At 40.7% G+C, this 14955-nt stretch overlaps 1 protein-coding gene across 4 annotated transcripts in view; it reads left to right on the plus strand.

Annotated features, from left to right (window-relative positions):
• Window positions 1-14955, plus strand: part of BTRC (beta-transducin repeat containing E3 ubiquitin protein ligase) — a 114481-nt gene that overhangs the window by 78109 nt on the left and 21417 nt on the right. For all 4 annotated transcript variants that reach the window (XM_054277191.1, XM_054277193.1, XM_054277192.1 and 1 more), the window contains one exon: window positions 12805-13036. In XM_054277191.1, coding sequence (XP_054133166.1) covers window positions 12805-13036 — 232 coding nt within the window. The remainder of the gene's footprint in view (window positions 1-12804; window positions 13037-14955) is intronic.

Below are 14955 nucleotides of genomic sequence, written 5' to 3' on the forward strand. Positions count from 1 at the left end.
AAGTAAACCTTCCTTATAGGTCTTTGATTGTAGGTAATAAAAATGTTCGTAATTAATGCCAATTATGTACATTTGTTGTTTTCTTTCAAGTCACTGTATTCTAGAAAATTGTGTGAACTACAGAGCTGAATCAGGTTGTTCCCTGCCATGTTGATTTAGATCTGTCAGGCATATTCTGGATCATAATTTGTAATCCCAAATAGTTCTGAGGTGGGTTGTAATGGGAGTATTTCAAGGTTCAATTTAGAAGACTGCAGATGATTAGACTTCACAGGCAGTTAATTAATTGTAAAACCTGAGTTTTGAAACCGGTTCAGGTTGTAAGTGAAGATCTGTTTGGAATTTAACAATTTGTGGAGAGTATTGGCTGAAGTTCCTAGAGAACACAAGCATCATAAAAAAATCGATAGTTTTTGAAATTTTTTTAATAGCTGGACGGATGTAACTGAAAGCCAGTATTGGATGTTTGAACAGATGAATTCTGCTTGCTCTCAGATTGTGAAGCCAGAGGGCAGGTATATCTGCAGTACTCTTGAAGAACCTGGTCTTTAGTGGCTGCAAAAAATGAACAGGAAAGGCTTGTGAATCCTACAGTTGGAAAGTTATTAAAAAATAATTGTCTATACAGCATCTTTTTAAAAGATGTCCAGATTTTGCTTATGATAAATTGAATACATCAACATCTGACAATTGTAACTATCCAAAAGCCTGTTAAGTGTATAGGAACTCTGATAGAGAGGTTAGAAATACAGAGTCACTTAGGTTGAAAAAGACCTCAGGAGGTCCAGTCTTCTGCTCACAGCAGAATAGTCAATATTGAATTTCTAACTCCCAAGTAAGCTCCACTGCCAGGAACCTGCTTCTCCTGGGTTTTGCATCTTCAGAACATCTGCCTACAATCTGAGGTCTCAAACTGCACCAAGAAATGAAGCCAGCACCTGCTTTGCATAAGAAGGGCTACATTTTGCCCTAGCTATTGCCTGCCTATATCTCCTAAGATAGCACCAAGGACCCACATCGAGTTATGTAGCCTTGAAGTAACAAATACACAAAGCCAGCTGCAAGCTGTTTTCCTAAAAGGAAGGGGGAAATATTGCTGCTAATATACGGAAGTGATCACAGATCTGAAAAGTTTCAGTACTTGGTTGCTGTGGGGGAACTGCTGCTGCTGCCTTCCTGCTGCGTGCTCAGCACCACCTTTTACCTGTCTCATTCAGACCTAAGCCACAGCTCTGTGGAGGTGGGGGGAGAACAGATGGGTTGTGGTGTCAGCCCAAGAGACATCCAGCTGAAGGTCAGCAGCCCAACCAACATATCTGCAACTACAGAGATCTTGCTTTCACTTGAGACATCCTTTCACTGCTGCTGGACAGGTCAGATGTCACACTATAATCCTTTCCTGCCACATGCAGGAGGTGTGGGGAGAGAGAAGTTGTTGCCAGTGCTTTTCTCCAAGTCCTCTTAAGGGGATAAAAGGAATGGGCTTGGATGCCATCTGTACTGCAGAAGGAAGGTCTGTGTGTCAGGATTTGGGTGCAGCAGCAGGACTGTGTACAGAGTTCGGGCCCAAAATGGCAAGGACAGCTGACAGATGGGGCTGAGGGACATCGGCAGGCGATGTTGGGAAGTTTTGGTCAGGTGCTTCTGTCATCTACTCGGGTCTAGTTACTTCTAGTCTTTCTTATTGGACTTGTCAGAGACATAAAAACGTAGCTGTGGATAGCCTAGCACATCCTACTGTATTTCCTCATCTCTGTCACATACAAATATTAAAATCACAAACTTCTAAACCCAGGCGATGTTCTGAAGTTCCCCAGTGGTTACACGTCAGAATTGCTGTGATGACTAAAGAAACTCACCTAAAGCATATCCTCCCTAGGGCACTAACCTTCGGGATGTGAGTTGTTGCCGTGTCTGTATTGATTTTGGAGTGGTAGCTGGGTGTTTCAGTTTGAGAAAACTCAACGTGAATTTTTTCATAACAGTCGTCTTTTGGTTCTGCTTTGGAAGGCTGTGGAAACAATTAGTACTGCTGCATTTTCTCTAACTGGTGAAGTGAGACCATGCCTTTACTAACGAGTCTGTTTTCTTTAGCTTTCACATGACAGATTTGTTTGCTGACACTTGAGAGAAAGTTTACACTTGTATGGTGTGGTGTCACTTTGTGACATTGCCCTCAACCAGCACCTTTGGTGCTGGGGCTTCATTCCCAGCATTAAGCAGTGCTTTGTCTTTGTGTGAAGTGTGTTGGGACACATCTATTTAACTGATAGACTTGTGAAATGGAATGGCTTGCCTATGGCAGCACAGGAAGGGAGTGAGAGAGTTAGGAATAAAACTCAGAAGACTTGGCTCCCATTTCCCTTTCTCATTTTTACATTTGCTCTGCCAGCTTTCAGTTTATCAAGAATTAATAAGTAATAACCTATGATTGAAAAGGCTGACACTCTTTCTGTCGTGAGATGTTTCTCTGTTTTCAGCATTGTGCAGAGCTCAGAATTGTTGCACCTTTTTAGCTTTACTTAAGCGGCATTATTCAATATTTAATGTGGAATAGAAACGCGTTATTCACAACTGCAGTCAGCTGCATTGGGATGTTCGTCAGCCAAAAGGAGGTGAGGTAGTAGGACTTTTTGATGCCATGAAAATTGAAAATTTTCAACAACTTTTTCATTTAGTTTCTTGCTGCATCTCACATTATACACACAGCTGACATGATAATCCTTCAGCTTGTCCTAAATTACATTTTAAAATAGAGATCAGTTCATTGCAGCAAACTGAATATTTTTAATCAGTTGTAGAGGGAATTTCTAATGACACTTGTTTCTCTTGAATTTCAGATAAACTAGTGGATGTGTTCTTAATTATGCATGTGACAAAAAAGTAAATCAAGTAAAAACTACAAACAACACTACCCAAGACTGCTTTGAGTGAGATCAGATAGTTACAGCTTAGCATCTATGGCTCTTCTGTGTGGAGAGTGCTAGAGGGAGCTCTAACCCCTCGATCGAGGAACAGGCTGTCAATGGTGCATCTCAGGGTTTGGGCTGTGGCAGGAAACGTTGACTTTTTTGACATTTTAATTTTATTTTGTAGCAGGAAGTTGCATATGGTTTTTCCAGTCATGAGCCCAGATTGCTCTTCCTAGATGAGAAGATGCAAATAGTATGTTTGTGAGTGTACTATTGTTAGATTTAGTACAGCTATTGTGAGCTACCTGAAAATACAGAAAACAAGTGAGAGATATCAACGAGATGTTTAGCAAATAGAGAGTGCTAAAGTCTAATGATCTTTTCCTTTCACAAAGGAGAAAAAATTCTCACCATAGAAGACCTAATGGTATTTAAAAGAGAATACATTTCAAACTGTTGGAAGTAGAAGCTACTTTGCTCAGCATGTAATAGGTTCTTAGATGTTTAGCCAATTATTATAGTGGAAGTCATAGGAAATGGTGGTTGTTAGATAAATTTAGAAATGGGATGCATCTGTGCATGAGGATGGGAGAGATTTCTCACATCATATACTCCACGCTGGTAACATTCGTGATATGACACAAAAGTAACTCTCAGAATGGGATGAAAAAAAGAGAAAACTTGGGTTTTATTTGTGGAAAGGAAAATATAGGGGAATTGATGCTATTTTCATTGTTTATTAACAAACTCACTAAAAGGAATAGCAGAACCATGGCTTTGAGTGGAGGAACATTATGTGGAAAAAACAGTAAGTTGAAGGACAAAGTGAAGCTAGCAGATCTGTTTTGCCACAATTTATGGGGGATTTATATTGTTTATATGCTACATTCAAACCTACAGTAGACTTTGATTGAGTCTACTGTAGGGAGAAGAGTAATGGAAAGCTTCCTCCCTCCTTTAGTTTGAGGTATTTTTTTGAAAGATTATTGGCAGCTAAACACTGAGCCAAGGAGGGATCCCTAGTGGAACAGTCTGTGTCTTGGGCTTCTGAGTTATGCAATTTGAGTGTCAGCTGATAGGGATAAAGTCTGCTCAGCTGTGGAGCTGCATATGCCTTTCTGAAGTGCTGTTATGGTTAGACCTGGTCACTTGCTGTAGCAGAGGGTACTGGTTTCTGCCTTTCTTCTGTCATGTGCTTTCCCATATCAGCAGCAATTGGCCTAACCCAACTTAATGCAATTTCTGAAGATACAGAATTCATTGTCCAGCATGGATTTTTGGAGTCGGTTCCTCAGGTCATGAATATTTTGCCAGGAACCAATGAGAGAATGGACCAACACAATCTTAAGATATAAAGTCAAAGAAAACCTCAAGATAGGATGGACCTCTGGAGGTCTGCAGTTCAGAAGATGATTACTTCACTACCAATCCATTTTGCTTGGAACTTTGTCCACTCATATTTTGAAAGTCTTCCTTTTAATGTCCAGAGCTTTGCTTACCTGTTGCTGTTGCCCATCTTCCTGTCATAACACACTTCTGGAAAGGTCCTTCATGGCAATCACCCCAGTTTGCCAGGAAGGTAACGTTTGACTGAAAGTTTAGCAGGACAGCTCATCTGGAGAAGACAATGCTCGTTAGTGAGAGAAGGTTATTGCATGACCTTGTAGAGGTTATAGGAGGCTACAAGGCAAAATCTCAAGATTTTGGCTGCAGACCACTGACCAACTTTAACTTAGCACTGTACAAGAATATTTAATGGATTGGTCCTCTTGCAGCTGCCTCTGTGGTAGCTGCTAACAGCAGTAGTATTGGTATCAGCCAGTGTGAGTTGCTGAGATGTCCTCTTCTAGATCTGGCTGTATTGGTGGAAAAGAATACCATGCAGCCTTCTCCTGGCTGCTGCAAGTTGCTGCCCTCCAGGATCTGTCAGCAAAACTGCAAACCTGCTCTCAGTTAAGATGAGGTGTTTTAGTGTAGACAGTTTAAATAGCAGGTCTCTGCTAACAAGCTTATTTTGACTGAAATAGGTTAGGGAGTGCTCATGTAGCCAACTCCTCCAGCAGATCCAAGGAGTACATTTGCAATGGGAGCAGAGCACATACATGAATCTTGTGCATCTTCAGAATGCTGCTGGGTTTTTGTTTTTTACATCTCTCCAGTATGCCTGGAAATATGTATACTCCTGTAGCTGGGAAATATTATATGATACCCAGCATGTATATTCCTGACTTCCAGTTCTGAATCTCTCACATTGCCTTGGCCAAGTAGTTTGGTGTGCTTATGCCCTCTTTGTTGTTGGTAGCAAAATGCATCTCAAAGAAAAAACTCATGGAAAATACTACTGAGTAAGCCATCTTGGAGGGCTTGTGTTTCTTGGTGCTAAAACCTTTACATAGGCAGAACACATGGTTGGAAAATCTCAGTAGTGTTATTGAGAGCAGATAACAGGTTTTTATAATCATTCTCTCTCCCTTTGTGTTGTTCACAGTAGTGTCAGTCTTCTCTGTTACTTCAGCCATGTTTTGAATCACTTGAGTCCATCTACCTGTTCCTGACTGCCTTTCTCTCTGTTAGGGGAGCACATGAAGTAAGAAGGAAATCAACAGTGACACCCACTAAGAGTGACTTCACTCAGGCAGTAGATCATGCTGGAGTGTTTTAAAACCAGAAGCAACTGTTCCAGAAAACTGTAACTGCTGCTTAGAGCATTGTTTACTTATGCCTCTCCCTGACATAAATGAGCCCTTTGCTGCTACTGGCCATTACCTGATGACTTCAGTAGACCGGTTCTCCAAGTCATAATGTGAATATTCCTTCCCTCCATTAACAGTAATAACATGTAATGGTCCCAGCAATTCAACTGTGGTTCTGGTAGCCATGCCAAGGAAGAAAGCATTTCCTTTGGTGGTTTCCCCTGGAAGAGATTTGTTGTTACTGGAGTGTCTGCTTTGAAATTAGTGTATGATCACTTTACAGCTAGTAAAAGGTGTGCTCTGAAATCTGTCCCTTTAAGAGTGATGGTGCCTGCCCTCCCCCCATATGTCTAGATAGGCATTTGGTCAGGGATCATAGTTTGGGAAAGTAACATATGCCAGTGCTGTGCTGATGCAAGCAGATTTCTCATCAGTGCTTGTTATTTGCAAAGACAACTTGGAGATGAGGAGGAGGAGAGGGACTCCCAATTCACATCCATTGCTGGCATCAGAGAAATTTTATTTTGGAGGTTTTTGTCCACACTTAAAATCTAGGTGGGAGACCTATATCGAAGGAAAGTTTACAGTAAGAGCTATGAGATTCCAGACAATTAAACTTTATTAGCCTGTCTGAAACATTAAGTATTAGCTTAAAAGAATAGTTTTTTAATCTCCTCCCTGTTGCTGTTTACTGTGTAGCAGTGTGGGAGGGGAGCATCTTGTCCAGCAAGGTATTATTGCTGCTCTTTGTATAGCCTGTGTGCAAGTGCCCATGGCTCAGTCCTATCTTCCCAGTCCCAAGAGAGACTCCCCACATTCCTCCTTTGGTGCCTGCAGCTTTTCCTAGCCTTGAACAAAATCAGCCTTTTCCCCCTCTTCCGTATCTGAGGTAATATCCTTAGCCAGGTGCCCTCCAGGCTGACACCATATCATAGGTACTTAGATGGTACCTCTGAAAACTATTGCCCTCCCAGGATTTCAGAAAGTGCAGCAGGTTGGGCTGCTGTGTCCAGCGTAATTCCAGTGATCTTTCATCTAGATGTATCCTTTCTTACAAAGCTTTTCTGCAGTGTGATTAGAAACCAGATGTGGACAAGCAGCCTAAAGCTCCAGAGAAGCAAAATTGCTAGTTCCTAGGGTGCTGTTAATTTCAGTATGTGTGTTTTGAATTTTCTCTTGAAAATAAAGAGTAGAGATGCTGTGGTTTCTTTCATGGTGCTTTCTTTTTGACTCTCAGATGTGATTGATGATCATCTACTTCTGGGTTATGTTCGTTTTTCAGAATGTTTCAGTGAGCTTTGCAGCGTGGAAAGTAATTCACTACTGAGCGAGTAAGTCCATATATGAGCTAAACCCATGGTTAACCTCACAGAGGCTGTTATGTGAGATGGAGGCAGGCAGAAATGGGTAGATTCTAAACTGAGCTTTTAAAATAAAAGTAAATGGAGTGAGTTGTTTAATGACCTAGCATTGTAGCCTTGCTGTCAACTCAAACACTGGAAAAGCAGGTTCATCCTGCAAAGGAGAAAAATGAGGAGCTGGCTGCCCTACTCATGTCTCTCAGGTGCTATGGCTCATGAGATCGTGTTTTTTATGGTGAGACAACCCCCTCACCACCCCCCAATTCTCAAAGCCAAGGAGTTCTTTTACAGAGAGCTGCCGGTGAGGAGCTGCAAGGGAACTTCTTTCCTCTCTGCTTCGCCTTGGCAATCTGCCAATCAGTTTTGCAGCATTTGGTCATTGCAAGCCTAAAAAAGAAGAAGCCAGCCATAGAAACTGAACCTATATCCTCTTAATTATGGTGTTACTGCCTTTAGGACGTGCAAAAAACACCCTTTGAGCTGCATTCTCAAATAACTGTCTCTTCCTTTAGCATGGAGGGCTAACATACCTCAGCTCCGTTTCACCATTTTTGTTACATTGCTGTGGTTGCATTGTTGTGGCATCGAGTGCTACTTCATCAAGGGCAGTAGCAAACAGTTCCATGGCCACCCAAGTAACTTTGGGAAATTCAGCTGGACTGAGGTTCTCTGGCTAAGAGCACCTTTTCAGGCATCAAACCAAATCATCCTATGGCCATGCTGGTACTTTTTAATCCCTCTGCTTTTCCCACATGCTTCTAACTTGATCCAGAATTCCTGAGCTTTTGCTTCTGGTGCAAAGTTTGGATTCACAGTTATGCACATTTTTAATGTGGTCAATCTTGAGGAATATTCAGGATATAGAGGCAAGCATGGCTTTGCTTCCACTGTGAAGCTCCTGTCTCTCCCCACCTTCCTTGGCCCCTGGACATACACCTCTGTGGTTCCTTTCTTTGTCATTCCTTTGCTTGGTTTTTTTCCCCCAGTGTCTTTTATCTTGTGAGTAAAGTTTGAACAGTACGCAGAAAGTTAACTGCCTGGAGTCTTTTAAATATAAGTAACACGCACCCAGTAATAAGCTGTCGGTTGTTTTTTTGCTGCCTGCAAAGAAACATAAACACAGCGCTCATTTCTGGCAGGTTTTTACTGTCAGAGTTTCTCCTATTATATTTATCTTACAATTTGCCAGGGGGTGAAGTTATTAAGTTTTAGCAGCAGCCATCGATCAAGTTCACAAGTTAACACGATAAAGGCTCTGTGCCGCTCCGATCCGGGAAAATGATGATCCTCACTCGGTAATTAACTAAATGAGAAAGTTAAATCTTACTTGAGAGCTGGGAGAGATGAAAGAGAGGTGTTTGTCAGTTTCTCAGTGGAAATTAGAAGCAGTTTTCTGCAATTCCCTAAGCTGCTGCTCTGTCATATTTTACATAAGCACTGGGAAAACGTCTTGTAATTAGTGCTGTCATGGAGGATTTTTTTTGCTGAAGGATGTTGGAATAATTCATTAGATTATCAAGAAAGGCTTGTGTCCTGAAATGATTAGCACAGTGAAATTTAAACCATTAACGATAACAAGTTTAGAGCTTGCTGCAGTGCAGAGGCACCCGGGGTATGTCTGTGCCTATTTCAATCATTTCTTATAATTAAACATTATGTCCTCTTTTTTCCACCCCTTCACTAAGACCCATCCAAAATTCCTGTTAAGGTGGCTCTGTCTAGATCAGTGACTTAACCACAACGGGCGTTGCAAGCAGTTGGAGGTGAAATGCTGCAGTTGCAGAAAAGCAGTAAAGGACGTTTGTCTGTGTCAGAGCCTGTAGTCCCAGTGAGTCCAGGAAGGAGGGAGGAAACCCAGTATGACCTGTTGGTACAGGACTGTGGAAGAGAAGACCTTTCCTTTTATCTACAGAGAAACTGAAATTTGCAGTGGTCATCTAAGCTCTCTCAGTATTTCCAGAGTTTCAGCATAAAGATGTCTTGAAGGTTCAGAAGATGCCAAACCTTGCTGGGATCATTTAAGCCATTCTTAATATTCTAGGAGGCAGTTTCTCCTTGCCTTGAAGAGATGTCGTCTTGCACTGAGTAACACAAAACCTGAATTCATCTATCCAGTGAAAGGTGCCTGAACAAAGTCCTCTGCAGTGACTAGAGGATATAATTTTTTTTAAAAATGTATAAAGTTGTGACCACTCACATTGGTGGGTAAACACTATTGCTGTACTACAGTCAGGGAAGTTGCTTGGTTTTGGTTTTTTCTGTGGTTTAGGAAGCTCCTTGGTCCCCTGTACTGAACAAAACCAAAAGTAGCCTTGGTTATCATATATGGGTTACAGCTGTGATTTACCATAGCTGGTTTGTTTTATATGCAAAGCAGGAGATTTATCCAGTCTTTATTTATCTGTGTTGAAATATTGCACCTTCCTACAGTTGCAAGCCATTATTTAGATTAAAGTCCTTTCATATATTAGTCCTCTTCTACTTCACTGGGCATACAAATGTGCTTTGTGTTAAATGTAGCCATTTGGAGAAATGGTCTTGTAATTACGGGCTGCACTGGAGCATGGTACGTGGATCCCTGAGCTAGTACCAACCTGAGGCACTCAGTCCCCTGGGTTTCCTGGCTTATGAGCTCAGCTCAGCATTGTCAGAGGACATCTCTGCCATTCCTGCAGATGAGTCGTCGTGCCCAGAGCCAGCTGGGGCACCTCTCAGCCCTCACACACAGGCCTTTGTGGAAAGGGAGTTGGGAAAGCTTCATCTGTTCCAACTTAGTAGTTTGCTCTGTTATACCCAAATTTCCTCCCAGATGATGAGCTACCAGTGCTTATTCTTCTTTGCCATTTTTGGAAGGCAAGTTTATAGAAAATGTGATAGTGAACAGTGCATTTGGATGGATATTTACCCTAGCAGTGTGGATGGCAAGTGGAACAGGTTTTTCTTTATCAGGTGAGGCCTGATTATTGTATCAAGAGAGGGAGGAGGCTGTAGATGATTCAATAATACAGATGCTTGATGATGTTGTTTTGTTGATGCTTTATTTTGTAATAGGCCTTTTTCACTGAACTACCAGTGGATTTTCAGGAATCTTTAAATTAAAATTCTGGAACTTTTGTTCTAAACTGTAGTTTGAGTGATTTGAGAGCCCTATCAGTTTATCTGTCTCTACTCTGCAGAGCTGGTGTGTTCATGGCATGTCCTGTCCTCTTGGTCCCCTGCTGGCACAAACCATAGGCCATGCTGGGCACACTCTGGGCTTATGCTCACTCCTTTTGGTGTGAAACCAGAGCAGGCAAGGGTGCAGACCAGGTCTCAAGTGACATTATAAGAATACAGCTGAAGTGTGAACCTCAAAAATATGGTGTTCTCAGGTCCACTAATTTGGACATAAACACTGTAATGTGCTTTTCTTAGCAGAACTACTTTGTAAATCTGGAGTTTCACTTCCACAGCTGTTTAAAGTGCTGGTCAATGGATTCTTTAATTTACTCATTATTCCTATCCAAGAAGCCTGTGTTCAGGCAGAATGAATTGTTTTGTCCCATCTAAGCCATCTATTTGCACACACATAAGCCATGACTTGTATTCGCAGATGTTGCAGCTTCTGTTTGATACCACAAACCAATGTTTTAGGTGTAATTGGGAGTTGAAAGCTGCTGGGAGAAGGGTGTTCAGAAGGCAAGGAAAGGCCAGAATGTGGTGCCACCCTGTGAAAGGAGCTGCCCCTTCATTGGCTTTGCACATGAGCTGTATGCTCCACTCAGGCTCAGCATGTTAGGCAGACTTCAGAGTCCCTCAAATTAAAAGACACTTGCATAGATTTTTAATAAATGCTTTGTAGAGACAACCTGTTTTTGTAAGATGCACAGCAAACAAAATGAAAAATTAAATGAGATCAAACTTGTGGGTTACAATATCTCCCCACTGTCTTAACTCAGTATTTTTACTAGGATGCCTGTATTGCAGGCAGTTTAACTGCAGCAAAAATTACCAGAATCCCTTAACACAGGTGTTCAGTCCACTCCACAGGTAATCATCTTTTGCCAGGTCCTTAACTACTGTGGACTTTGCTAGAAAAACTCCAGTCTTTCACACACCGGACTTGATGCCCACAGTCCCTTTAGTGATTTCTCTTGGCCCAAGAGAGAGTTTTTCTTTCCTGCTGCCCAGTACTGGCTCTATGACTTGTTTGCAGTCGTGCTGTCCACGTGAGGATTGAATGAAATCATAACTCGCTGTCCTTGTCTTGCATGATCTTGCTGGTCACAGCCACACACAGCCACACATTTGCAGGGAGGAGTGGGGATAAACCTGAAAACATTGAGCTGCAGAATGGAGCACTCATGATATGATCACCATGCTCTGTGTTCTGAAAGAAGCTTAAGTCAAACTGCAATCCAGAAATAGAAAAGAGCTGTTTGTTAAAAATCACAACTCTTTACTGTCTTTTTCAACCAAAGAAAGATCCAGCTCTCTAGAAATATTGAAAAGAGTATTTAGGTGCATTATCTCTAAGAAAATGAAATTTATATGGTGATCAGTTAAGTAGATTGTCAGATTTTCAAATTTTGGTGTTCTAAAGTCAGGATTCCTGTTGGGATTGGGAGGTATTGAAGTTCAGGAGTTATTTATTCCCGAGAAATGAGAAACTTCTGCATTCCAAATCTACTGCTAGTGACTAAATTTTGTGGTGTCTAAATAGCCTGCTGTTTTGGCACTTGCTGAAAAGAGGCTTTTTTGTTGTTTTTCCTTTTCCTGTAAAATCAATTAATCGTTGCATTTCTTTTAGTTCATTAGATATCTTTGCAGAGAGATTTAAGGATTCATTTTTTTTCCCTTAAATTTAATAAGGGCCTCTGGCAAGGTCAATGCTTGGAATTATCATAGAAAAAAAATAAGGCATCCCTACCTCAGTATTTTAAGTGTTCTTAGATCTGTAAGTTATTTTTAATTATTTGATAATTAATGAAGAAGCTCTGTGTGTATTTTGACAATAAAAATGATGTAATGATATTGACTGTTATTATAATGCTGTCTGGTGTTAAACTGTTGCAATGAAAAAGAGAAAATTACATGTTTTCAGCAGAAAATAGAAACTATTTGACCAGCATAAGAAAAATAATTTCCCAGCAAATGGTTAATCTTACTTTGACAAAGGATAACCTTGCAATGCAAAATGCAGACTTTTCTTTCAGTTAAATAATTTAGAAACCAGAATTTATATCTTACTATCAAGTAGTAAATTGAAATGTCAATGTTTTGCTTTGTCCCTGAAACTCTTCTTTGAGCTGACTCCTTCTGACAAGATATTAACAGTGCTCAGAAAGTTGAAAATATTTTATTCTGTGAAAGAAGTATTTACCAAATGTCAGGGTGTATTTTAGCTGGCTTTGCTCTCGAGGTGTAATTCAATTTTTTTCATCCCTTTCATGCATTCCCTATGAATTTTAGCAGCAATCCATTCTTCAGAAGAAAAAAAAAAACGGAGTACAAATGCAATTTGCTGTAGGTGCATTGAAGTAACTGGTATATGTACATTAGAAATCCAAATGCATTTTACTGTCTATGTGTTAAATAAAGTTGTGTTTATGTTAAAGTGTTGCTGAAGGTTTCCCATGTGACCAGAGTCCTTTGTGTGCAGCTCTGGCACGAGGCAGGGCATTGTCCTGCAGGCTGCACTCAGGCTGATGGCAGCAGTCGGGATCTGTGGTCTGACAGCTTTCGTGTGTCAGAGTGCTTTTTGCCTTCTGTTGTCTGTCCCCTAAAAGAAATTGTACAACTGCTTGTGTTTCTTCTCATATGTGTTATTTGGGTTGTTCCTCTCCTTCCTGTTTACAGACAAAACTTGCCAATGGCACTTCCAGTATGATTGTGCCCAAGCAAAGAAAACTGTCTGCAAGCTATGAGAAGGAGAAGGAGCTCTGCGTCAAGTACTTTGAACAATGGTCCGAGTCTGACCAGGTGGAGTTTGTGGAGCACCTCATCTCCCAGATGTGTCACTACCAGCACGGACACATAAACTCATACCTCAAACCCATGTTACAGCGGGACTTCATCACTGCACTGCCAGGTACTTCTGCAGCCAGAGGGAGCTTGCTCCTTGTCTTTTAAAAACTGTTCTGTTCCACCCTACCCTGCTGGAGAGGTCTCTTGTAGGGTCAGTTTGCAAAGCAGATAATAGCTTTTGAATAAAAAGCCCTATACCAGTATGAAATATCATAATATTTTAATTTGTGTTCCTACTGTATGTCAAGGCATGATCTAACACCATCATGGTTTGTCTAGGAGTAACTGATAGCTAATCTCTGTATTGCATGGGTAGTTATCCCAAGCCACAGGGCAGGTAGTTGTGCTCTTAATGCCCACAACGATGCATGAATAACGAAATTTTTTAAATTAAAACTACTACTCTTTCTGGTTGCTCAGCTGAGGTTTTCCCTTTTCTTATTTAGATATTTGTCTCTCTTTCCTACTGAAATAACTTCCTGAAGCCATTGCTTTGATTGTGTTTATTGCTAATAGAAAATGGAGGGCATAAGAGCAAGAGATAGAAGTGTTCTCCTTTTTACACCTTTGTAGTGCTTTCCATTGAAAATATTATCCCAGCTATTCTCAGATGTGGCATTGGGTAGATCTCACAGAATGCACACATAAAGTAGTGTACATGCAGTTTTATATCCCCCTTGTCTTATAGATTGGAAAACTAAGGTGGTAAAAGATCAGATATATACAGCAATAGAATTTCAGAACCAAACAAATTCTTGGCTCTTTAGGTCATATTTTTTCAGACCATTAGGTCATACCTCTGTAGATAGATAAATAGTTAGATACTTAATAGATTAGCATTCCCATGCCATATGTCCTTAGTTTGAGAGGGACCTGAGCAAGAAGTGGTACAGGTGTTGTCTCTAAACAGCCAGTTGAAGAGAGCTGTTTCTTGCCAAAAGCCTATTCTGTGGATACCTTTATAGAAGTGCTGAACTTTTGGCAATTTGATCTATCTAGTCACTTGATCATTCTTCAGAAGGGAGTTCTCAACATGAAATATAAATTCTAGCCTTAAAAGATGGGAAAAAAGCATGTTTAACTGTGAATTGTATAAAGCATAAAGGCACTGTAGGAGTTTTGCTAGGAAGTTAAATAGGTAGACTCATTGGATTTTAAGCTCATTGTGCCCAGTAATCAAATGGCTGTTGTAGCATTAAAAAAAAATCTTAGTTATGCTAAGTACCTGCTTTATTTTAGTTTTTAGTAGTCCAGTGGCAATAATCTTCTTGTACTTAGAGCAGCATTATAACTTGTGGAGCTGCTCTGTTTCAGAAAAACAGGAAGTGTTTGGAAACTGCATTGATTTCCCCACTATTAAAGTGGAAGTATACATGTAGGTGCTTACACAATTTTTCCAGGTCTTTCTCCAGGGAACCCCATGAAAGCACCCCATGAAATCAACACATCTCACTGCTCTTGGTTAATTTCTTCCTACAGGACTTTTTCTGAGAATTTTGGGCAGGTGCTATAAATACTTGTAGAGACATTCCAAATTTCCTAGCCATACCATATTTGTTACTGGTCTATTCCCAGTTGCCCAGGAAGCAGCTGATTTTAGTCTATCAGAATGCAGAATAAAGAGGAATCAAGCAGTTAATATGTGAGTATTTTAATAGTTGGGGGAAATGTGTATGTAAATAATGTATGTGCATCAATTTGCATATTTACAAAGTGCAAGTGTCCTAGTGAATATCACTCCGAGGGAGAAAATTAAAGGCAAGGAATTGCACTGGTGCAGACTCTGCAGTCTGTGCAGGATGTCCTGAGTATAAGCAGGTTCTAGTGAAGGGAATGGGCGGGAAGAAGGTAAGAAACTGCCTGGGAAAAGATGATGAACACAAAATTCTAAATTAAGTCATATAATGAAAAAAAAACCCTAAACTCTGAAAGTATTTTTTAGCTTTCTGAAATTCTCAAGTGTTCAGTATTCTGGTTTCATTT

This window comes from Melozone crissalis, unplaced genomic scaffold (assembly GCF_028551555.1).
Source record: "Melozone crissalis strain CALT ecotype California unplaced genomic scaffold, PUWL_Pcris_2 ptg000019l_1, whole genome shotgun sequence".
NCBI lineage: Eukaryota > Metazoa > Chordata > Aves > Passeriformes > Passerellidae > Melozone > Melozone crissalis.